General features: G+C 43.3%; 1 protein-coding gene across 1 annotated transcript in view; it reads left to right on the forward strand.

The window, feature by feature from the left end:
• The window catches only part of LOC147465317 (putative oxidoreductase C215.11c), a 46,558-nt gene extending 21,047 nt beyond the window's left edge, over nt 1–25,511 (forward strand). The window contains exons 2-6 of the mRNA XM_086519368.1: nt 12,137–12,302; nt 12,387–12,639; nt 24,535–24,796; nt 24,893–25,056; nt 25,144–25,511. Of these exons, the coding sequence (XP_086375494.1) occupies nt 12,137–12,302; nt 12,387–12,639; nt 24,535–24,796; nt 24,893–25,056; nt 25,144–25,344 (1,046 nt within the window). The 3' untranslated portion in view covers nt 25,345–25,511. The remainder of the gene's footprint in view (nt 1–12,136; nt 12,303–12,386; nt 12,640–24,534; nt 24,797–24,892; nt 25,057–25,143) is intronic.
• Nucleotides 25,512–26,450: the final 939 nt, after the last annotated feature.

Below are 26,450 nucleotides of genomic sequence, written 5' to 3' on the forward strand. Positions count from 1 at the left end.
AAAGAAAGTGCCCACAAAAGATCAATGCTCTCGGAAAATCCTATCAATCATTCGGTTGAAAGTTGCAGGAGCATTGGTAATTTGGTAAGTCTAAAAGGCATCACCAAAAATTCGTATAAACCAAAGCTTGTCGGAAAGGCTATCTTGTAGACATCTCCCGGAGCGATTATGATATGATGATATCCGCTTTTCAAATCAATTCTGCTGAAACAAGAGGATCCCTGTAATCGGTCAAGGATATCATCGATCCTTGGAATCGGAAATCTGTTCTTGATAGTGATTTTATTAAGAGCTCTATAGTCGATGCACATTCTCCAAGATCCGTCATTCTTTAATACTTACAAAACCGGAGAGCTGTAGGGTGAAAAACTCGGGTGGATAAGACCCTTTTCAAGAAGGTCCTTCACTTGGTTCATGATTTCTTCATTCTAGGCTCGGTTAACACGGTAAGGTGGCTGGTTCGGTGGTGTGCTTCCTAGAATCAGATCAATAGTATGATCTTCATGACGAGATGTGGGTAACTCGCCTGGCAGGCCTTCAGAGAAACAATCAGCATGTGTGTGGAGAAAATCTTGGCGTTCTTTGTCTAGTTCAGACATGTTCGTTCAATGCTCATCATTCAACTCTTTCAAATAGATCGAGTAAATAAAAAGATAGGATTTCATTAATTTTGAAATGGCCAAAGCCGATACAATAGGGACGGACTCGCCCTTGAATTTTACATCTAGTACAATTTTTCTGCCCTTCTCATTTGTCAAAATCGCTTTCTTGGCCCGATAGTCGACTACGGCGTTGTTCTTATGGTACCAAGTGATTTCTAGGAGGACGTCACACCCTTCCAAAGGCATGATGTAAAAGTCCTCGTGCCCTAAATACCCCTGACAATGCAAAAGAAGTTTGCCAATGACAAGCGTAATGGCTACATCCTGTCCGGGCGCCGCTAGAACTGCCTTCGTCGGTGGCCCCATCCTGTCGAGCGTAATCTTGAGCCGCGCCGCCAATTCAGGCGAAATGAAGTTGGCCTTGGCTCCTCCATCAAAAAAGATAAGGGTTTCCTGATCTTTCACTTTGCCCCAAGCTTGGCAAAGTTGTGTACTTTCATCTATGTGGCTTGGGTCAGCTCCCATGATATCCGGTACTAGTCCTCCTTTCATCTTGCCTTTCCAGCCACATTTCTCTGCTGCTATAGAACTCTGTGGCCTGTCTTCGGTCTGTCCTTGTTTGGGAAGTGCCATGCCCTGAGGACATCATCAATTCACAAAGGGGAGTAAGCCCAAAGCTTTGCGGAAATCTTCAAACTTCTCATGAGACAATGCCTTTGTGAGAAGATCTGCAAGGTTGTCGTGTGTTGGCACATAAGCCAAGCTGATCTCTCCTGCTGAGAGCCTCTCCCTGACATAGTGGTAATGTAGCTCAATGTGCTTTGTGCGAGCATGATAAACTGGGTTCCTCGCAAATGCCAATGTGCTTTGACTGTTAGTCAGTGTTGGCAGTGTCCTGTCCAACACCCAAATCAGCCATAAGCGTCTGAGCCATACACACTCAACCGTAGCTGTGAAGACTGCCCTGTACTCAGCCTCACAACTGGAAGTGGCCACAATAGGTTGTTTCTTGCTCAACCATGATATGCATGAGCTGCCAAGCATGAAACAAAAACCACTTGTGGACACTCGTGTGTCAAAACAAGCAGCCCCATCTGAGCCCTAAAAAGCATGTAAGTTTGGCGGTAATGATCCTCCCTTGGGATAAAACAAGCCAAGATGTAAAGTGCCACTCAAGTAGCGAAAAATCCTCTTGACAGCCTGCCAATGCTTAGACCTTGGACTATGCATACATTTGCTGACCCGTGAGACTGCAAACTGAATATCAAGCCTTGTGTTGCATACATAAATGAGGCAACCAACAACAGCTTGGTAAAGAGTGACATCGGCAGGATCACTAGCATCACGAAGACTCAATTTCAAACGTGTTTCCATGGGAGTGGCAATAGGTTTGCAATCCTCAAGTTCAAACTTACATAGGAATGTCTCTATGTAACTTTTCTTACACAATGCAATATTACCATCACACTGCTTAAACTGTATACCCAAGTAATGATACAACAACGCCAAATCTTTCATCTTGAAAGTAGCATTCAAATCAGCTTAAATTCAGTAATATGTCTCTCATTCACAGCCAAAACATAACAATCTGATGCATAAGTTTGCATGGCGAGAACCTGAGCGAGTATGACTAGACAAAGGTGCATCTAATTTACTGTCATGCAAAGTATGCACCAATGTCACATGACACATCCAACCCTATGTGTCCGTGGACAAGCTACAGCATGACCAGGGTTCAGTTCAGTCAAGTCAGTCTAGAATAGGGAGTGTACTGGCACTTTTGTGAGTCTGTTCGCAAACCGTGCATGTCCAAATACTTAGATTAGATGCATATCCTCTGGTTGCACACAACATTATCCTTAGATTACAGTCAGAACCCATCATGAGCATTTTTACAGTGCATAGACCTATTTTCCCTATTTTTGCCATTTTTCACTTATTATTTTTATGTGACTTTTGTTTGAACTAGTTTGGGCAATTTTGCAAGGAAGTATAAAAGAAAACCTAGCGTTAGCACTTTCTGGCAGAAGAGGCAGCAGGAGCACCTTGCTCAACAGGCAACTTCTCAGCAAGACCCCCCCCCCCCCCCCCCCAGCAAGGCTTAGCATTTTTGCAACACAGTATCAACACTAGCGTTTTTGCACCATAGACCAACCTTGGCGTTTTGCATAGCAGATCAGCCCCGACGACCACAGCAGACAACAGATCCACTAGCGTTAGCAGATTCTACAGTAGTTAGCAGATTTCTACCGCAGCAGAAGATTCTTAGCCTAGCGTTTTTGCATCTGCAAGACACCTCAGCGTTTTTGCAGATCTTCGCGACGGAATCAGCCCTACACTCAGCATTTTCAGTTTTCAGCAATTAGTACCCGCAGTAGAACCCCCAAACCTCACAGATCTCACCTTCCCGCAGCAGATCCTCGCCGCACGGTCAGATCCCACGAAGTTTGCAGATTCAGCCCGGAAAACGCAGATTTCAGCATCTGCGTTTTCAGCGCGTCGTCGGATTGTCGCCATCGACATCGTCACCGACATAGAGTCAGAATTCAGCAGATAAAGAGTTGCAGATTTCAGCCATTAGCGTTTTCAGATTCTAGCCCGTCTCGTCGTCGTCCTCATCGTCGTCGACATCGTCGGCAAGTCCAAGCATTGTAGAGATTTGTGCAATCAATAGTAGACCGCTCTCGCCAACATTCTGGTGCCGTATTCTTCTCTCTCTATCTCTGTGTCTCAGCACCTTCATTCACAGTGTTCACCACTTTGTTTGTGTCCGTTGCACTCTCTCACTAAAGGAACGGAAGGCTCTCCCTTCCATAAGTAAAAGGAACCTTGAGCACAGTTCGGAGCACTCATCTTGAACAAAGTTCAACATTCACTTCCGCTGCACCTTACATTGGTATCAGAGCTTTGGCAGTGTTCTTGTTAGGTGCAACGGAATGAATGTTTGCGCTTTGCTCAAGATGAGTGCTCCGAACTGTGCTCAAGGTTCCTTTTAGTTCTTGTGGAAGGGAGAGCCTTCCGTTCTTAATGAGAGAATGCTATGGTCACAACTAAAGTGAATGGACACTATGCGTGTAAGTGTATGAGTCTGAGAGATAGAGAGAGAAGAGAGATACGACACTAGAGACGACGTAAAACCCTCCTTCGAAGGCCCCACTCTCGTCAGCGAGAGTGGTCTACTATTGATTGCACAAATTGGTACAAACTGAATGCATGTGACTGATGCAAGTCTAGGCTATGTCGACGATGACGACGGTGATGACGAAGTTGACCTAAGGGTTGAAATCTGCAATCTTTCTACTGCTGTCCAAAAACGCTATGGGCTGAAATCTGCTGCGGGTCCAAAAACGCTGATTTTTGGGGCTGTTTCTGTGGGTCTTTGTCGCTGAAAATCTGCAGGTTTAGGGCTGAAAACTGAGGTTCTTCATGGCTGAAAACTGATGGTCCTACCGGGCTGAATCTGCTACTTCCTTTAGGCCTGATCTTGCGGGTTTTCTACTGCTGCAAATCGTTGCTTAGGCTGGATCTACAAGGTTGAAATGGGACCAAAAAACGCTGGGCTTCTGTGTTACCAAAACGCTAGGAAGAAGGTCCAAAAACGCTAGCTACTGGGTTTCATTAACGTTAGGGCTGAGATCATCTGTTGGAAAACGCTAGGCTGAGTTGTTGTTGGCGATGGGAATCTGATGCAGAAACGCTAAGGAAGGGGGTGCTTGAGGGGTTCTTGCTGCTTGGAGGGGAAGTCCAACAAGGTTCTTGTGAGAAGTTGCCTGCCGAGCTTGGCTCCTGTTGCCTCTTCTGCCATTGAGTGCTAACTTGGGTTTGCTTATATATTAACTTACCCAAATTGCCCTACCTACTTTTGTTGGAAAGTCACTTAAACTAGTAAGTGAAAAATGCCAAAAATAGGTAAAATAGACTAAATGCACTGGAAAATTCCCCTGATTGATTCTGATGGGTTCTGATGGGAATGCTTATGATCATGTTGTGTGCAACCAGAGGATATGCATCTACATTAAGTGACTGGGCATGCACGGTCTACGAATAGACTCACAAAATTGCCAGATCACTTCTAATCTAGATTGACTTGATTGAACTGAACCCTGATCATGTCGTAGCTTGTCCACGGACACGTAGGGTTGGATGTGTCACGTGACAGTTCTGTATCACTCAAGGAAAGAACCACAAGAACCACATGATTTTTTTTTTTTGCTTGTTGCGATCGCACGTAACCCAAGACCTCTTGGGCTTGTCGATTCTTAATCGTGTTTTTGAAGAGTGACAGGAAACCCAAGAAAGAAGGGTTTGTCCAGTCTCCCCTTGTGCTTCTTTTCACTGATTGAGAGCAGACCATGCACTTAGTGGCCGGTCAATCGATGTGAGGTGGAAAAAAGCAACCTTGGTGTGAGCGTAAGGCCGCCAAGGGGTGCGCCCGCGAAAAAGAGCAGAACTCGGGTGAAGAGAAGATCCTTCTCTAACATAGATTGCAAGCTCAAGAAGAACCTTTAAGAACCTCAAGACCCTCAAGAACCCAAGAACCAAGACCCCCAAGAACCCAAGTTCCTCGTGAACTTAAGAACGCAAGACTTCAGTGGATGGTCATTACCCGAAGCGGCATGGATACTTCGCATGGAGGTGATGAGCATGAGGGTGGTGAAGAAGAATTCTCCCCACCAAGAGGTTTTTTTGACCCTCCACCTTTCCCATCTACGCCAAGGATTGCACTAACTCCTATGAGTTTTTTAACAAGATGATGATGGACAGGAAGTTAGAACGCGAAGCAAGAGAAGCAGAAATAAAGACAGAACACACAGAAAGAATGGCAGTCACAGAGCGTCCATACAACAAACGAATGGCAGCCCTAGCACGTGACCGCGAAGAGTTGTTGCGACTCTTTTCTAATGTGCAGGCACATATTGCAAAGGATCAGAAGAAGGAGACTCTCTCAGTCTCTTCTTTTCCAAAGCATGATCAAGATATGCATGAAGGATTGCATGACAATGACAAGCATGATGATTTGGATGACAATGACAAGCATGATGATGTGATTGTTCACAAGCTTGATGGTTTAGTTGATACTTTCTCTAGTGAAGCTAACCTCATTCAGATTCGATCAATCACGAAGAATCGATCTTGGCTTTCGAGTCGAGGTCCACAACACCCCCACAGGCAGATTCGATCGATCACGAAGAACCGATCTTGGCTCTCGACGAGCCTAGGTCCAGAGAACCCTCACAAGAAGTATTATGTGTTCGAATGATCAGTCAGCACGCATTGTACGAGTGTTTCATTCGTGATCGTTTCCTGTATTTTAGTCGGCATCTTTATGTGATCCCTTTTCCTAGGCATGACATTGTACGATGAGTACGTTTCACTCATGAATGAGCACGGATGTATGCGGCCCCAAAGATTCATGAAGAAGGTAGACGTATGACTATGGACGAAGTTGAAGCATTGAAGGAGCCACAAATGACTTTGTGTCGCTTTCGGCGCGGCCCAAAGAAGCAAGCGTTGCAGACCTTTATGAAGTTCAAGTATCGCATGACCCACTGTCACCAGGAGGTGTATTTTTCCTGTTGCCTTCCGTAAATAAGTACTAGATATTTTTATTTATTTTATTTTTACTTGTTTTCCCCGGAACCCTTGAAAAGGTGCAAGTGGACATTGCATGGCCAGTGTGAAACGGCTGTAGCCAAATGGGTTTCTCACATCGGGGATCTAGGTCGGTCAGATAGGGACTGCCCGGGCCAGTTAGCACTGAATTCTGATGAGTATGGAAGCTCGTGTGCGCCAAACTGGAATTTGGGCCACTCGTCAAGTCACTGCAACTTTATAAGTTGAAAGGGGCCAGTAAATTAACCCACATTGTAGATGTTGGTCAAATGGTAGTCTTCAATGATGGTCAGGAGACCGATAGGGACGCCATGAAAACATCTCCTAAAATTTAGGGAACTGCTATTTTTGACCGAAAAATGTGTTCACGTCATTAGCTCTGGAATGACAAGGGGAACATTTTATTGCTCTGCTGCCAAGTCAACTGACGCACCAGTTGAGATATTTTTAGCAGGGAAAGCCCAAACTCGGAAACTGGGCGACGTGTCAGCCTGTGAGCGATTCTGCCACTCTGGGAGGCAAAAACGAGCTGCATATCAACAAAGGGGGCGCCATTTTCAGCCTCAGGTGGATTGTAGCAGGTACAGAAGCTATGGAATGCTTACCTTGCCCTCTATGCACAGTATGGTGACGGGAGTGATGCCCCGCACGCTACATACTGCTCTCTTTCTCCCCTACGTACAGTATGTTATGCCCCACTAGTGGGCTTCTCATTTGACCTATGTACAGATCTGGGGGTTTATGCGCGTTTGCCAAGGCAAGAGCCTTATGAACAGGAACCGGATTAGCTAATCTCTAATCCCCCACAAGTACGCACAGTTCCATCACGAAAGATTGCGAGTTTAGAGAGTTTTCTCGCGTGAAAACTCGTCCAATTCACAGGGGAACTGTCCCATTGTGTGCGGGAGCCCTTGGGACACGCGTAGGCGTGTTCGCTCCGCTAAAAACGATCCGAAACAGGGAATTACAGCCTGCTGTGTTTTTCTGCAGGTTTAGGGTTTCGCACCTAAATTGCAAGGGAACATCGGGGGAGCCTCGTGAGAGCCTTGGGATGCGTGTACAGGCTTTTGGGCTCCCGGCAGTGAAAAACAGAGAATTACAGCCCGCTGAATTTCTGTGACAGCTCACCAGAAAGCTTCCAGATATCGAGGGAATCCGTCCTAGACAGGTGTTTTTGACCTACAGGGGTTTTTGCGCCGTTGTGCTGTCGGAATCCGGTCGAAAACCTGCGTTTTCAGCCCTCGCCAGGTTTGGACAGCTTTGTGAAAGCTTGTGCGAAGTGGTCGGATCGTCTACCTTAATTTGAATAAAGAAATACCGAAAGGGGCGCCAGTCTTTGGGGCCTACAGGGTGTCGGTCTCGTGTGCGCAGTGACATTCTAGTGGCTGGACGCAACCGTGTTCTCTTCCCTTCTCAGTGCTCTGTGTAAAGTTAACAGGTAATTGAAATAGTACCGCCCTCTACGTTGTATAGGCCGGTTATATGGTTCCATCGACGGGATAGTCACTTTTTCTTCAAAAAGTGCAGCGTGGATTGTTGTGGGTGAAAGCAACACAGAGCTTGTCGATATGGCAGAGAAGAGAGACCAAGTACCTGAAGAGGGATCTTCCTCACATGGCACAGAGAAAATTCCTTCAACTCTTCAAGAAGAGGACAGGTTGTTTAGAACTCAACTGCGTTGTTGCATGGACATGTTTCAGCAGTTGGCTAACAACCCAAGGATGCAGGAATTCTTACAGGGTTTTCAGCCTCGTACACAGGGCATGACTGAGCCGTTGCAGGAAAAGGAGATTTCCAATGCGCACAGCACTCATGATGCTCGAGGGAAAGCCCATGTGGTTGAGCAACTAGTGCTGTCTAATGATCCAAAGCAACTTGCTTTAGCTGGACAGAAACCGTTTGTGAATGGTCAAGGGAGCAATGAACAGGCTATGCGTCAGACCCTTCCATTACCTAATACTTATCCTGGTTATTTTGGAGGTGGTTCAGTGTTTCAAGCTATGGCTGGACCTTCCACAGGTTATATGCCAGGGAATGTGTTCGGGACAATGCAAACAGGCATGGGTAACCCTATGTACGCGAACATGGGTGTCCAACCAGGTTTTCAGGGTGCCTATGGCCAGTTTCGAGTGCCTGGAACACAATTTGGTATGGCTGGTTTTTCGCAGCCATGCGTACAAAATGCAGATATGACAGGGAAAACAGTTGATGTGAGTGCTGGAATGAACACTCATGGAGCACCACTTTTACAGGCACCTGTTTATGATAATGTGGCTCCTTTGAGTCAGCCTAAGGATTACAAGCAAGGTGGGCAGGGAGTGAAGTTTGAAACTTTCAGAGGAACTGAGGACCAATTGAAGGCTTTGACCTTCATACACCAGTTCGATGCAGCTTATGCTGGAGGAAACTTCACGGAATCTTCAAAGATACGCAAGGCTGCCACTTTCTTGAAAGGGAATGCGCTCCAATGGTGGACCGCATTGTTGAACCAGGGTCAAGCCCCAACAACGTGGGTTCAATTCAAACAGCTTTTTGCGCCTGCATGGTTGACAAACACTTTTGAAGTGGATGTGATGATAGAATGGCACGAGTTGAATGCTAAACAGTGTGCGAATTTGGAAGAGTACAATAAACAGTTTTGGGCCGCACTGTTGCCAGTCACCTCTTACAGGTTTGTGCCATTGTTAGAACAGATTGAGAAGTACTGTTGTGGATTGCCCAAGAAAATCAAGGACTACTGCACAAAGACTATTGTCATGAATATGTTTCAGTTGATAGAGAATGCAAGAGTGGCCAGCAATCTGTCGAAGGGAGATTCCAATGGATTTAATAGCCACAAGAAAGGGTCCCAGGGCAAACAGTTTTCAGCCAAGGGCAATGTTGCAGCAAAGCCTTCTGAGCCTCCCACAAAGAAGCCCTCCACTGAAGAAGCTGATACGTCCAAGAAGTAGTCTAAATCTTCTTCAGAACGAGGACAAGGACAAGGACAAAAAAGGCATTTTTCTGGCAAAACTTTTCAAGAAAGGAAAGCTCTTAGGGAGGCCAAGAAAAGGCTACATTTGTGAACAGGAAGGACACTTTGCAAATGAGTGCCCACAGAAGAAGTCACAGGATAAGGATGACAAGTCAGACCATAAAGGAAAGAAGCCAAACCCGAGTGCTGGACTTGTTCCAGATTTGGTTGCAGATCAGCCAAACACAGATGCCACGGAGCTGTGCAGAGCTTGGGGCAAAGTTAGAGACAAGACAATGCTGGTTTTCTTTGATCCAAGAGCCAGTGCAAATTTCATATCACCAGAATTGGCATCAAAGTTGGGCATTCGTGCAGAGGAGATGGGTATGACAGGCCAAGCAGGTTTGGCATGCCCAGGACATTCATAGCCTGTTACTCCCATTCTGGGAAAGCTTCGTCTGCACATTCAGAGCTATGTGAATGCGGAAGAATTTCATATTATGCCGCTTGAGGGCTGTGATGTGTTATTGGGTATCCCATGGTGTTACAGGTTGCATGCTATGGTGGATACTTACAACAAAAAGATTACCCTTGTACATAGAGGAAAGACTCATGTCCTTGATGTAAAGCTTAAAGGTGAGTCTGTTCCACTTGTTTCTGCTTCTGCTATTTCATCTGTAATGAAGAATCATCTTTCTGCGTACTTGATCTTTGCAAAAGAAGTACCTCACGTTGTATCTAATTTGTCTACCTTAGATAAAGACAGGTCAACTTTTTTGAGTGGTTTCAGTGATTGTTTTTCGGACTCTTTGCCAGGGGAGTTACCTCCTGAGAGACCTGAGGATCATACTATAGATCTTGTGCCAAGTTCTAGTCCACCGAATAGACCACCATACAGGGTTAGTGCAGCCCAGCAGAAAGAGATTATGGGTCAGGTCAACGAGCTTTTAGAGGAGGGGTTGATTCAGCCCAGTTCATCCCCTTTTTGTTCGCCTGTACTCTTAGTGCAGAAGAAGGATGGTTCATGGCGCATGTGCATTGACTATCGCGCCTTGAATAAGAATACCATCAAGAACATGTTCCCCATACCGAGGATAGATGACATTCTTGATCGGCTTGAGGGAGCGTCATTGTTTACAAGAATAGACCTAAAGATCGGGTATCATCATATACGCATTAGACCAAAAGATGTGCATAAGACTGCGTTCAGGACAACATTTGGTCTCTATGAGTTTCTTGTCATGCCATTTGGTCTCACAAATGCTCCTGCCACGTTTAATAGAATGATGGACAGAATTTTTAGACCACATAGAAACTTCGTGGGTACCTTTTTTGATGATATGATTGTCTATTCGAAGTCTGAAGAGGAGCATAGGGATCACTTGACTGCAGTTTTCAATGAGTTACGTAAGAACAGGCTACTCATTAATGTGAAGAAGAGTGAATTCTTTTTGTAAGAGATTCACTTCCTTGGGCACATTGTTTCAAAGGATGGGGTACGCATGGATCCCGCTAAAGTGGAAGCAATTAGGTCATGGCCAGACTTGAAGTCCGTACGTGACATTCGAAGCTTTCTAGGCTTATGTTCCTATTACAGGAGGTTCATCCGAAATTTTGCTGAGATTGCTTCTCCACTCCATGCACTGCGAGGAAAAGGAGTTACTTTCAAGTGGACAGCCAAGGAAATTTTAGCGTTCAAACACTTGAAAGAGAAGCTCACTTCAGATCCGGTAATTATTTTTCCAGATCTTTCTAAACCTTTTGTGGTTCAATGTGATGCGTGTGGCCATAGTCTTGGTGCAGTTCTAATGCAGAATGGCCGAGTAGTCGCATATGAGAGCAGAATTCTTTTGAAGACTGAAAGGAACTTGCAAGTCTATGAGAAAGAATTCCTGGCAGTAATTCATGCTCTCACTAGTTGGAAACACTATTTGCTAGGGGCTGATTTTGTTGTCCAAACGGATCATCAAACCTTGCGACATTTTCTTACACAGACGAAGTTGTCTGAGAAGCACATGCGATGGGCAAACATCTTGTCAATGTTCCATTTTCAGATTGTGCATGTGCAAGGGAAAAAGAACGTGGTGGCTGATGCGTCTCACGAAAGCCCCAAATTTCAGCAGTGTCAATTCCGTACCATTGTGAACTAGACGAAATGAAGACACAATATGCTGAAGATTCAGATTTTGCAAGGATCTATGACCAGCTTGTTGATGGGCAACATCATGAGCACTATATGCTTAAGAATGACTTTCTCATGATGCATGTAAAGTTATGCGTTACTAAACAGTTACGGCCAAAGATTTTGATGGAAAGTCATGCTCCACCTTATGCTGGGCATCGTGGAATTGATGCGACAGTGAAAGGGGTTGAGGCATTCTTCTATTGGCCAGCTTTGCGTCAAGATGTTGACACATTTGTAAGATCATGCTTAGTATGCCAAAAAGTCAAATTTGACAGAAAAAAGCAACCGGGATTGTTGCAGCCATTGCCGATCCCTGATAGGCCATGGGAAAGTATAGCAATGGACTTTATCTTTGATCTTCCAAGGACGCAAACAGGAAATGATGGGATTTGGACTATCATTTGTAGGTTTAGTAAGCAGGCCCATTTCATTCCTGTAATATATATATATATATATATATATTACATATATATATATATATATTACATATATATATATATATATGTAATATATATATATATATATATATATATATGTATACACACACACACACACACACACACACACATGTACATGTGTACATACTTACATATAAAAGAAGTAACGGAGCAAAATTCAAAATTTTGTTATCTTGATGATGTGACTGTACAAGGGATGTGCATTGGCGATAATTTCTCTACAGAAGTAGATCAAACATGTACATTTTGCTGGGGTGTCTACAGTTTTTTCTTTACGTCTGATTTGTGAGTTTTTCATAGTTTGTAAACAACTCTTTACTTTCAGGACCTGGACATTTTCGACAGCTAAAGGTTGGTGGTCAATTAGGTGATCTCATTGTATCATCCCTTGGTGTCGGAACATTTGGGGGTAGTGAATATGAAGAAGTTGATAAAGACTATGTCAAGACTATCATTAGAGGTTTCAATCTTGGCATTAACCTAATAGACACGTAAGTATGTGATGAGATTCTTTTTCCCTACCTTAAACTGTTTCTTGTGCTTCACGTCGCTGGTTTTTTTGTCGCTCGTAACAGGGCAAGCAATTATCGCAGCATGCATAGTGAGCTGGCCATTGGTCAATGCATGGCAAAAGCCGTTCAACAAGGGATAGTAAAGAGAAACGAAGTTATTGTCTGTTCGAAGGGGGGGTTCCTCTCTTTTGATTATAGAGAAAGCGTGGAACCTCGCACATACATTGAAGATAAGTATGTGAAGACAGGACTCTTTCAGTGGGATGAATTCGTTGGAGGTGTTCACTGCCTTGCAACACCGTTCATCATGAACCAAGTAAGTAGGGCTCTCTCTAAACTTGTATACAGATTTCATCATGGAGTTTCTTGTTATGTTTTCTTGAAGTGATTTTTGCTATCATGTAAATTTGTGAGATATATCTTCCATGGGTTGATTTGATCTTTCTTTGGCATTATTGGTCTTCTCTATCACCATAAAGATTATGGTGATAGATTGCGTCCGTCACCTATGCTGACGGTTACAACCCATTTATGTATACTCATCTTGGATGTGTCTAAAAAAATAGTTTGATTGCACTCTGATTATGTAGAATACGTGGTTTGTAAAGACCATTCATGCTTTGATCATGTGAATGAGAATTATGGAAAGGTATGTGGATAGACATAAAATAAGTTTTTGGTTTCGTGCATGTAGGTGGCATCTTCTTATTATTTGAAGCACCTTCCCTGAGATTGCTTGTAACTAGATCTTGTTGAAGATCCCTATTATAACGAGTGTATAATTTGTCCTTTGGCTAAATACAGATCGAATTAGAAAAGAAGCATTCAACACCCCCTTTCTCACACGTGTATTTCACCAACTCCTTGCATAATGCCGCATGCCTAAGGATGCAACTTCATTGCATTTCAAGACTCAAACCCTCACTGTTAATATCTATACGATCTTGAATGTCTTGAGAGAGTGACTCCTCGTTGGCTTTTACCGTAATTGTCGCCAACTCCATGGGACTTTGTGTACGCACGTCATATTGACGAGTTATCAAATTGATATAGATGTTATGAGTCTTTCCTTCTTGTTCTACCTTAGCTGCACACCAAGGTGAGTCACATTTCTATATGAGACATGATAAGTGCAAAATAAATGTTCTAGCCTATGAAAGTGTGTAGATATGTAAGGCAGCGATAGTATGTTTGCTTGCATGTTTTATTGATTTTGGGATCACATCTGGTGGGTGATCGGCATTTTGTATATTTAATCTTGATGACTGCCCTCGAGATGCTCTCTTTTAATAGAAGATTTTTTTCGTGTATCACGACCTATGGTCAATTTTATGTAATCCCAAAATGATCGGCCTTCACTGTCTTTTTCACTGGTACAAAGTGAGCGTGCTTGCCGAATGTATCCATAATAGTTCAAATGCTATCATCCCACTCCGAGTCTTGGGAAGATCGAAGATCAAGTCCATCACTATACTCTCCCATGGTCGATCTGGAATCGGTAAAGGCTATAGGAGTGCTGTCACTTTGTGCCTGTCATACTTCACTTTTTAACATACTAAACAAGTATGCATAAACTCATCCACATCCTTCTTGAGTAGAAGCAAGTCAACACCCTTAAGTCACATTCATGCCCTAGTGCCCAACAAAAGGAGGTTTGTGACACTCCGTCAACACCTGCCTCAAACCACGTGTCACACACAACGTGGTCTTTTGCATCAAATACCCTTACTTGAGAGGATACCTCGAAACTACTGTCCCAGTCTATACTGTATTGGAGACCTCACCAAATTCCGGGTGTGTAGCATATTGCTCTTGCATCAAATCGAAGTCTTGATGATGCACAACTGTAACAACGGATATGTGTGGCTTGTGAGATTGCATTTGCCACCACATTGTTCTTTCTTTTCAAGCACACTATCTGAAAATGAAATTGTGACAAAAGGTTCATCATCTCCAAGTAATGCCTCCTGTGAGTCAAACCATGAATAATTGCTAAGAGCTCCTTTTCATAAATTTGTGCAACCCTCTCTGGTTTTGACAACATTCGAAACTCATAAGCTATGACACGGCCTTCTTGCATCAAGACCACACCTAGAATGCTTCCGCAAGCATCATAGTAAACCTTAAAAGATTTTTGCAAATCCGGTAATCATGGCCCAATAGTCAACTTTTGCTTGAGGCTCTCAAACTTTGCAATTTGTGAAGGTCCTCAAGTGAATGGCTGCCCTTTTTGAGTCAGGGTGTGCAATGAGAAAGCAATCTCTCTGTAAACTGTTTGATGAACCGCCTATAGGAAGAGCACGAGCCCAAAAAACTTCTCACATCATGTACATCTCTCAATGTAGGCCAATCACGAATAGCTGCCACTTTAGTTGGATCCATCCTAATAGCCTTGGACAAAACAATGTGTTCCAAAAAGTGTCTCTTGTAAAAAGAACTTACTCTTCTTCCCATGATCACCAATCTGAGTTCTCTCAGTGCGTTGAATACTTGCAACAAATTTGTTCTATGTTTTGCTTTGGATTTGGTAAAAACAATGATGTCATCATTGTAGGAGCATTTGTGAAACCAAAAGGCATCCCCAAATACTCGTACAATGCAAAGCATGTCTTGAACCCGGTTTTATATTCATCTCCAAGAGTGATCGTGATTTGATGCTAGCAACTTTCAAGATGGATCCACGTAGAACCTTGTAATCTATCGAGAATATCATTGATCTTGCGTATTGGAAACATGTTCTTGATGGTAATCTTAGTAAGAGTCATCTAGTCTATACATGTCCTCCTAGATCTGTCTTTTCTTTTGTACGAGTAGCAATGGAGAACAAAGAGGTGAAGTAGTGTGTTGGATCAAGCCCTTTTACTTGGCTCATGATTTCTTCCTGATGAGCTCTACTCACTCTATAACATGGTCGGTTTGGAGGAGTACTACAAGGTATCAACTCTATGGTATGATCCTTAGGTCGTTTAGGAGGTAACTTGTAGACAAGTCCTCTAAGAAACAATCAACATGAGCTTGAAGGAAACTCTGACGCTCTGACTCTAGTTCTGCCAAACTCGAGTCTTTATTTTCCTCCATATTATTTAGAAAGATCAAGGAAACAAAAAGACTTGATTTCATTAATTTTGAAATCACCAAAGTTGCCACGTCCTCGTGACAGAGTGCTAATAACATTGTGCCTCTAAACGCTCGCAAAGTCAATTGCTTCAATAATGTCGTGAAAAGCGGCTGCCTGACTGTCACTTTAGCATCCTGTAAATCACGACATGGTTAGGGTGGGTTTTGAGGGAGTTCAAGTAATATAAAACAACTCCTTTACACACACACACACACACACACACACACACACACACACACACACACATTTGGTCACTTCATCTGGCTGTGATTGCTCAGTACATACACTTACACTTTGGAGCAATTGATTTAGTAGACGATTAATTTGTTTTTCACGCGCGCCCGTGCACACACACTGTCCCCAGAATTTAGCTGAAATTGCATTATCCAAGATAATGCTCCTGATATACCTATTGGTTATAATATCTCATGGGGGAACACCCTGAGGTTCTATCTCGTACGTCCCTTAATAGGAGTTGCTGGTGATAGCTATGGGATATTGAACATGTGTCTTGTAAGGGGTTACACCTGATGGGATATTGAACATGTGTCTTGTAAGGGGTTACACAGGTGTAACCCCTTACGAGACATATTGGTTATAATATCTCATGGGGGAACACCCTGAGGTTCTATCTCGTACGTCCCTTAATAGGAGTTGCTGGTGATAGCTATGGGATATTGAACATATGTCTTGTAAGGGGTTACACAGGTGTCGGTGCTTGGTTTTGTTCTCAATGGAATCGTGGATGGTGACTTTTGGACCGAAGGGAACGCTGGCAGCAGAAAGAGGTAGGGCTGAGGTTTTCTGCAGACGAACGAGCGTGAGAGAGAGTGAAATCGTACGCAGTATATGGCGTGTGCAAATCGGCACACCTTTCAATGTTATGTTTTATTGAAATTTTAGGGTACACACTATAGGGTCACTTAAATAATAAGTACAAGGGTGGCCAGAGGGCCTTTAGACCTTTAGACCCAACAACCTCCCACTTAAAGGCCCGATGTGGTACCTTTAAGTAACTCCCACCAAGTGCAAGCAATGCTGATGTTGTGTCTTAGCAAGACACTTAGTGAGAACATCTGTGGGGTTATCCTGTGTTTTGACCTTTGTCAATGTGACAAGGCCATCTTCTAGCACCTGGCGTATAAATGGTACCGCATATCAATGTGTTTGGTACGAGCATGGAACATGGCATTTTTAGCCAGGCATACATCACTTTGACTATCACAACCAAGCCCTGGAGCATGAGCTGGAAGATCAAAAGTCCTCACAAGATGGCCAAGCCCAATGGCTTCTTTTGAAGCCTCTGTGGCTGAAATATATATATTCAGTGTCTGTATGCTCAACGCAACAATGTTTTGCAATCTTGAACACCAAGAAATAGCTCCACCAGCCAATTTAAAGACATAACTATTGGTAGATTTCCGAGTGTTAAGATCACCTGCCATGTGCGAATCATAGAATCCTTGCACAAACAATGTACCCTTTCCATAACATATGCATGGGTCCTGTGTACCTTTCAAGTACTTGAAAATGCTCCACTGGCTCCCAATGTGGTTTGCCAAGGCTAGACATAAACCTGCTAACAACTCCCACTGCATAAGCAATATCCGGCCGTGTAGCAACCATGGCATACATCAAAGCCCCACAAGCTGATGCATAAGGAATACCTTTCATAGCATGGGCATCTGTAACACCTTTTGGGCAATCATGCTTGCTAAGCTTTGTGTGCAGAGGTAACGGCACACCAAGAGGCTTAGCATCAGCCATATAAATCTCTCAAGCACTTTCTTGATGTACTTGGTCTTGAGAAAGGAATAAAAGACGCTTCTTTTTATCCCTTGCAATGTGCATACCCAAAATATGTTCAGCTGCACCCAAATCCCAAATCTTTCATAGAGAAAGTTGAATTTAACTCCTTTTGTGTCTTGCTAAGATCTGTTGTGCCTTGCCGTGGATCTGCTGATATGCAATGCAAAAACGCCAAGGCTGAGTTTGGATCTTGCAAAAAACGCTAGGTCAATTGCTTGGGGGGCCTTGCTGAGAAGACGCCTGTTGAACCGAAGCTCTTGCTACCTCTTCTGCCAGAAAGTGCTAGCGCTAGGTTTCTTATATACAAGCTTATAAAATTTGCCCTACCTAGTTCCCAACAAAAGTCACTTAAAAATAATAAGTGAAAATTGACTAAAATAGGGAAAATAGGTCTATGCACTGTAAAAATGCTCACGATGGGTTCTAATGGAAATTTGATGATCATGCTGTGTTCAACCAAAGGATATGCATATAATTAAGTGTCTGGACATACACGGTCTGCGAACAGACTCACAAAAGTGCCAGATTACTTCCTAAGCTAGATTGATTGGACTGAACTGAAGCCATATCATGAAGTAGCTTGTCCACGTACACATAGGGTTAGATGTGTACGTGACATGCAACCTGTAGATGGTTGAAACCTTTGTGGTTGCCTTCTAATACGTGTAGACTTTCTCACCCAATGATCTACATCAACTGGTAATGGGTCTACATTGTCCGGAATATGCACACCATCAATTGGCGGTTGATTTTCAGCATTACCTTGCTGCTGTAATTTATTTTCAGCATGCTGGTCATGTCGTATCATCCCATTTTGTGCATCTATTTGTTGTCCATTGTCTTTTGGCAATTGCACATAGTTTGTTGCTCATTTTCAGCATCAAAAGGAGTCGAATTTTCAGCCAGAGGTGGCTTTATGGCTGACTGATTTTGCTGAAACTTGACCTTCTTTTTGTCAATGTCTACATCTGTAGCATTTTTCAGCAATTTAACCTCATTGAAAACTGCATCTCGGCTGCGTATCTTCTTGTACTGAGGTATCCAAACTCGGTAACCCATCTCTCCCTCATCTCCATATCCCATGAAGATGCCCTTGATAGATTTCATGTCACGAGGACGTGGCAACTGCTAACCTTAGTTGTTGGTTTCTTTCCAATGATTTTTGTTTAATTTTTGAGACCCTCTTTTTGAAGTTGTGGCCAATGTGAACGGTAGTTTCACCCGCAGACGGGAAGTTGGTCAGCATTGGAACTCGTAAGTAAAAGGATGTCTAGGCTCAGTTCAAGATCATGTAGGTCCCCTCGTCGCACTTAACAAGCTTGTGGATACTAGGAAGTGAACTCAGTAAAGGCATAAAGTCAAGGTGGGATCACCAACAGAAAGTATCCGACAGCTGGGCCACATTGCACTTTTGGATGCGGTCCCAATGAGGATAGATGGTCAGACGACCAGTGGGAGCCCAACGGAAACATCTCCTAAAATTTAGGGAACTGCTATTTTGGGCCGTGAAATGTGTTCGCGTCATTACCTTCGGTATGACAAGGGGAACATTTTATTACTCAGTTGCAAAGTCAACTGATACACCAGTTGAGAGATTTTTAAGCAGGAAGCCCAATGCGGGAAAATTGCATGTATGAATGCCCAATGGCACTTTTTGGTCAATTTACCTAGTCTGGGAGAACAGAACTCGTAACTGACTTTTTGGAGCAGTTTTGGAAGCTGTTAACGTTGATTTTCAGCCATTTCTCTCCATTTTTGAGCTTCCCATGACTTTGCCTAGGTCCAAGGAGCTCATTTTCAGCATTGGAAGGCATCAGATGCGTGTTTACAGGGCTGTTTTGCCGTGTTTTCAGCGATACGCAGGTTATGGCAGCCATAGAAATCTTTCCCTCTTTGCATCTATTTGTTCACAGATGCATTACAGGTCAAGGGCAGAAGAGGGGGCGCTCGATTTATGCTGGGAGGATGCTTCATTGAGAACCTGTCAGGTTAATAGCTGTGGAGTGCATGCTTTCCTCTCTATGTACAGTGTGGTGCTAGGAGTGATGACCTGCACACTACACATTGCTCTCTCTTCCCTACGTGCAATTATGTGATGCCCCACAAGAGGGCTCTTCATTTGACTGATGTACAACTGTGTGGGTTCATGCTTTTGTGCTGAGGCAAGAGCCTCCTTGAGCAAGAACAGGGGTAGCTAACTGCTACTCCAAAGCAGGCACCGGTGAGGGTCATAACCTCACCGTACAGGTGCAAATTCAACGCTGTGTATGCGCAGAAAATTGACTGTTTTTCAGCCATATGGACGCCAGAACCATTGGGAATCGTGCCCCACTGGCAGAGGACAGTTAGGGGACTGTTTGGGGCTGAAAACAGGGCAAAAACCAGTAAATACAGCGTGCTGAATTTATTGTTTTTGGGCAGGAATCGGAGGGTTTATGCCAGTGGAAGTGAGTTCCAGCACGGGAATTGGTTTCGCGCAAGTTTTGGGGTTGTTATGCTGTCGAAATTTGGCCAAATCAAGTGGTATCTAGTTGGATATAGACAAAGGATTCCCAAGACTCTACTTTGTAAATTTACCCTCTCAAAGTATAAAGAAATACCGAAAGGGGCGCCAATTTTGGGACCTACAGGTTGTCGGCGTCTGCTCGGGGCATTCTAGCTTCCGAGTCGTGTGTGCACTTAATTGTTAATTCCCGTCGCAGGTTCTCTCAGTGTGTGTCTAAAGTAAAGTAAAGAATTTCGGGTGAAAGCCAACGCCTATCGCCCCACGGGCCGGTTTCATTTCATGTCAAGTTTGGTCCTCTGATCAACGGGTACATGTACGAATGCATCGCAACCAAAGATTCGTAAATGGTCATATGAAGCCGGTTTGCCAGACCAAACCTCTTCAAGGATGCCATTATCTAACGCACGATTTGGAGAGCGATGGTGCACATGAACTTTTAAGAGCCTCTCCCCAAAACTCTTGAGGGAGATTAGCCGTGGACAACATACATCTCACTCTCTCAGAAATTGTGCGATTATAATGCACAGGCTATTTCGTCATTTTGTGCAGAATATCTGTCAGCCACACCATTAGATGATGGTTTATAAGGGGCTGTGAATTCCCGCTTAAAACCATTCATCTCACAAAAACTGTTAAACGCACACGATACTCTCCTCCATTATCTGTCCTAATAGTTTTTATCTTCAAGCCCTTTTGTGGTGTGGTCACAAATGCATGAAACTTTTTGAATGAGTCAAGTACATCACTTTTACTTTTTAGTACATATATCCATGTCTTTCTACTGTGATCATCAATGAAAGACACAAAGTACCATGCACCTCCATGTGACTGCACAGGCATAGTGCAAACATCAGAATGTATTAAATCAAGAACATGCAATTTGCGAGTGACACCAGAGGAATAAGAGAACTTCACTTGCTTTCCATAGATACAATCATTACAAAAATCAAGGCCAGGGCCTTTTACATCAAACTTCTCCAAAGAGGAGAGAACATCAAGCCCTTTTTCACTCATACGGCCAAGCCTTTTGTGCCAAAGCTCCTTGTGAGAATGAACTTCAGCCACAACCAAAAACTTGCTAGGTAATGCCTTGCAATGTAAATAATAAAGAGTTTCCTTCTTGCTGCCCTTTACAATCAGCATAGAGCCTTTAAGCACTTTCCAAGAGCCACCACCAAACATTTAGCTGCCCAACCGAAACTAGACTTTTCTTGATGCCTGGTACATACCTAACATCATGCAAAATCAGCTCTTGACCATTTTCAAGCGCCAAGTGTATAGTGCCAACGTCCTCAATCTCACATGCATGGTTATTGCCAAAGTAAACTTTACCCAAACTACCTGCAGTGTATGAAGCAAAAGACTCCAAAGATGGAGTAACATGAAACGAGGCACCACTGCCTGCTATCCATGATTGCGACAAACCATCCTGTGCTGAAAATAATGCATCAATTACCTCTGGTTTTGTGATATACATGTTCTGGTCATTGCCACACTATCATCATAAAGGCATGAGTCAACAAGTACGTCATCTGTATCAACAATTTCTTCAATGACAACACTCGAAGCAACATTTTCCTTCGCAACTTCTTTGGAAGAAGAGTCATGATCATCACTTTTAGCATCACTAGAATCCTCCTTCTTCTTGCCTTGTTGTTTCTTTTTTTCAAGTTCTTGCTTGTAGTACCTGTAATCGGGCTTTTTATGCCCTTCGTGTCCACATTGATAGCATGTAACATCCGGGGACTCACCCTTGCTCTTGCTCCTGTTCTTGCCTTTATTGTTTGCATTATTCTTCTTTTCAGACCTGCCTCTTGCATTATACGTTGACCCGGGCTTTCACCGCTGGCCTTTCTTCTAATCTCTTATTTGAGAATAGAACCTTGTACACCATCAAATGTCAAAGCAACTTTGTTGCTCAAAGAGATAACCAAAGCTTCCCAATCGTCAGGCAAAGTCATCAATAATAAGATAGCCTTGAGCTTAGCACCAAAAGGCTGCAAACCAGAGTCTTGCAATTGACTCAAGACTCCTGTGAAAGCACTCAAGTTTTCAGATGCATGCTTAGACTCATCCAACTCCAATGTTTACAAGCTTTCGCATAAGATGCACTTGATTCACAGGAGTTGTATTCTTCCAGATAGCATAAGCAGTGTCAAGACGCTTAATGTCCATGAGTACATCATCAGACACCGCCATCTTGATGTAAGCAATTTGCTTTCTTGTTAAGCCTAGCCTAATCTTCATGACAAATCTGCAGGTTTCACTTTCAAACGTGCATCGTCGCAATCTTTCAAGAATAGGATTCCCTGCATTCTATCTTTCCACAAGTCAGAGCCAGAGCCGTCAAACCTTTTGATTTTAAGGAGAAACTTCGACTTACTGCTTGTAGACGCATTAGAGGCCGTTTCGGTGCAAAAAGACTCAAAAATTCACTGCTGTATTTTTATGACAGCAGGCTGAAAACTGAGATTTTAGTCTTTTACGGGCTCAATACTCAGTGTAGAAGAGCAAGGGATGGTAATACTGTGTTACCGGCACTTTACCACAAGTGTATAGCAGTAAAGAATTCAACAGTAAAAGCTGAAATTTCAGCACACAAATAGGAAATACAATCCTTGCATGAATACTGCCACTTTAGCAGTATAACCAAAATTCATATGCATCAACCTCAAATCTGCAAATGGATTAAAAGCTGCTGCAAAATGTATTTTCAGCAATACATCAAGTCAATGGCGAGCATCCCACATGTAAAATACATAAATGTGCGCCACATAAACTTTCCGATGCGTATAAACGTGCGTTTTCACGTAATTTCTTGAAAAACTCAAGAATAAACCTCAAATTCTCTGCTCAAATTGTCCACAGATTGCAGTACATGCACAAATGTCTGCAAAGTAGTGAAATTTCAGCAAAACCCCCAAATTTTGACGGTCTAATTTTTAAAATTTTTGCAATTTCAGCAAAAGCCCCAATTTTTCCTCAACCTGTAAGTGCAATTTCCACCTGTAAAGCATCAAAATGCTGTGATTGATTTTGCTTTTAATCCCCTGCTTTTGCTTTTTCGCGAAAGCGAAAATCTCACAGTCTCAAAGCTTCTTCAAGAAGCTGTGGGCTGTAGTGAGAGGAGAGAGAAAGAGAATATGGCTGAAAATTGTAGAGAGAGAGAGAGGGCTGAAAATCAAAGAGAGAAAATGATTGCTGTTGCTTCCCGGTGCGGAGACGTGCACGAAGCTGTGCTCTGATACCAGTTTGAAGGGAACGTTGGCAGCAGGAAGAGGTAGCTCTGAGGTTTTTTGCAGACGAACGAGCATGAGAGAGAGTGAAATCGTACGCAGTATATGGCATGTGCAAATCGGCACACCTTTCGATGTTATGTTTTATTGAAATTTTAAGGTACACACAATAGGGTCACTTAAGTGACCCTTAAGTGACCCTAGAGGTGGTTCACACCCAAAGAATAAATAATAAATACAAGGGTGCCCTCTTTAGACCTTTAGACCCAACATGGACACCTATGGTTGGTAAATTGACCTTAGTTGTGGGCACTTACCCTTGATACCAGGGGTTGGTAGTATCTGTAGTGGTCACAATACCTGCACAAAATAACTACTATAGCTTGATAATTACATCCACTTTTTTGAGCCTGACTCACTAGATAAAGCAATGATAATTTTGGTTGACCTTTGAGTGGTTGCCTAGGAACTGTGGTTTTCCATCACCCACAAGCCGTGGGAACCTACCCTTTCTAAACAAAATGATTATATCTGTGTCAATCTGGTGTGAACCCCTCACATACCTCTTTAATAATGTCGTACTGGGTAATTACCCTTCTGTTACAACAATAATAATTGCTCTCCTCTCCACGCGCTCTCTCCCTTTGTTGAACCTCTGTCAAGCCTTGATGTGCCAAGGTTGAATCTGCTTATCTTAAACTTTTTCTCTGTACCATATGGAGGTGCATAATGCATCTCTTTCCCGCCCTTTCCCCTATGCTAGCCCACAACATATTGATGTGCGTCATCCGGTCTGATGCCGATTAGTGGCTTGACCTGATAGGGTACCCATTGTTGCTTGAGCCTCTATGCTCCTCTAAGGCTTGCATGACAGATGGATACTTGGGATATGGAGCTGTATTCAATATGCCCTACTGCAAAGGATTCTACCTGGCTGTGCTCTTGGTCTTGAAACTACTTTGGTGGGTATTGTTGCCTATTTAACCAAGGTGAGGACTCTATCTTTACTTAGGAACTTTTTGGCTTTGCTGGTGTCCATCATTGTCAAACTTGGCCTCTGTCACCTTAGTATTAGTTGTTCTTAACTATCTTATATACAAATCACTAGAATGATGCCTCATTCTCACTATGTTGTACAAAAATGAATCAAAGATTGATCGTTTTTGTGCTAATCCTTGTCCTTTGTCTAAAGCCAACTGTCTTTTGAAATGATACGTTCTTTTGTGTATAAGTGTCAGTTTAAAAACAGAAAAACACACACACACACACCCACACACACAGAGGAAGAAGAAGGGAGGAGAAATTTTAACGTCGTCGGAAACTATCCCAAGAGAGCCTTCAGGCCTGCTTTGTAAAATTTTGTAATCACTGATGTACTTGCCCTTGGAATCGGCACCATTTAGCGTTCTGAGGGACTTTTCTAATAATAGAAATCAGCTCCTTTGTTGTCAAAGAGAGAGAGAGAGAGAGAGAGAGAGAGAGAGAGAGAGAGAGAGAGAGAGAGAGAGATTTTGACTCTTATAATTAGATTTACCACTGCAGTTAGAAATCAGCCGAAGGAATATGGGTCTGGAGACCATTGATATCTACTACGTACATAATCCAGAGATAGAACTGGGCGTTGTATCTCGTTCAGCTGTTCTTTCTCGACTGAGAAACCTCTTTGTAGCTCTTGAGCAGGCAGTAAGAGATGGAAAGATTTCAATGTATGGCGTATCTTCTTGGAATGCTTTTAGGGTGACATCAGGAGCTAAGAACTATCTTTCACTTGAGGAGTTGGTGAATTTTGCCAAAGCCGCAGCAGGTACGTATCTTGAGGGGTTTTCATGTTGCAATCGTTTTCTGAGAAAGTAGTTGGGCTACAATGTCTGTTCTGATTTTTTGTGTTTCTCTGAAATAGGAGGTGAGGATCACCACTTCAAGGTTGTGATGGTTCCATTTAATTTGCATTTACAAGATGTTGCAACCAATGCAACTCAGAGTATTCGGGGTAAAAGGGTTCCTCTGCTGCATGCTGCAGCCCACTTTGGAATTAATGTGATTACATCTTCACCGCTTTTTCAGGTGAGAGTCTAGGGCTGGGTGTGCCCAAGTGGCTTTTCGGTGATGCATATTTTGTAAGAAAATTGATGGTTTTTGCTCTTCATACAGGGAACTCTTGCTAAAAACATTGCTCCAGATGTAAAGCAGAGGTTTCCTGAGCTTGGGGATTCTAGAACAGATGCCCAATGTGCTTTACAATTCTCTCGAACGACTCCTGGTATTCTGGCAACACTGACAGGCATGTCCAAATTGTCACATATGGAGGAGAATGGCGCAATAGTAAGACGCCCTGCACTCAGTCGAAGCTGAGCTCTTCATAGTCTTCTGTACCATCAAAAATTATAGGCGGATAATTTTGTAGAGTTGAGCTTAAAGAGGGTAGCTGGAATGGAAGTGCCTTCTGAAAGCTTTAGAACTTGCGGAGCTGTATTATATGCTTTTAATCTGGGACTAATTTGAGTACTCATTTTTTGGCCTTTTGAGACTTGCAAGCGATTGTATGCAAGAGTTCAGAGTTTATAAGCAAGTGCATGTCATTTTCTGCCACATGAATTGTTGGATTTCTGTTTTGTGAAAACTATTGTGCATGTCGATTGATTATTTTGATAGGCATTCAATTTTGAGATGATGGGGTAGGGAATGGTCGCCTACTGACCATTCCCGTAATCAGGGCTCCCGGCGGAGTTGATCACGGGAATGGTCAGTAGGCGACCATTCCCGGCCGTCAATGGTCGGGGGGCCAATCATCGTAAGGAGACGTGTGCTTGCTAGTCACGTAGTTGCACTCAGTCCTGGTGCTCTGATTACGACACCAATGATTGGCTCTCCTATTATAGTTACACATGCTGAGTGTCAACACCTCATCGTTTTCTGAGAGATGACCTGTCGTATACCCGACTGCATCTGCACCACACGGCTCTCAAAACAGCAACAATCCATTGATGTCCAAAATAATCAGTCTTTGCAAACATTTTGTGAAACATATTAAGTAGTTGGAAACTAGGATGACTTTCTTATTTTTTCACATTGGATATTGCCGAAACAATCATCTGAACTTCTAGCAAGGGTCCATACTCGGTTTGACTATTGTAGATGTTGTCATGTTCGGAGTCGATGTCCTCAAGCTTATCCTCCTCCATCCCTTGTGCTTTTGCGGTTTGAGACTTGTGTTTCCATCTTACGTCAATAGCAGATGTATTGGCTTCTACAATGGTATGGTCTGCTTGAGACTCGGGTACAATTGGCTGATGAGGATGTTTAGCCTCTTTTGTTTGGATGGTGGAGGGCTCTGGTTGAGGGTTGGGAGTTTCAATGTGCATTTTTTCCTCAGCCCCTCCCTCAACACGATCTTCCTTCTCAACCCTTCCCTTGGCATGGTGCATCTCTTCTGCCTCGGCCTCCACATTGTCTTCCTC

This window comes from Adiantum capillus-veneris, chromosome 1 (assembly GCF_014529385.1).
Source record: "Adiantum capillus-veneris isolate H3 chromosome 1, ASM1452938v2, whole genome shotgun sequence".
Lineage (NCBI taxonomy): Eukaryota > Viridiplantae > Streptophyta > Polypodiopsida > Polypodiales > Pteridaceae > Adiantum > Adiantum capillus-veneris.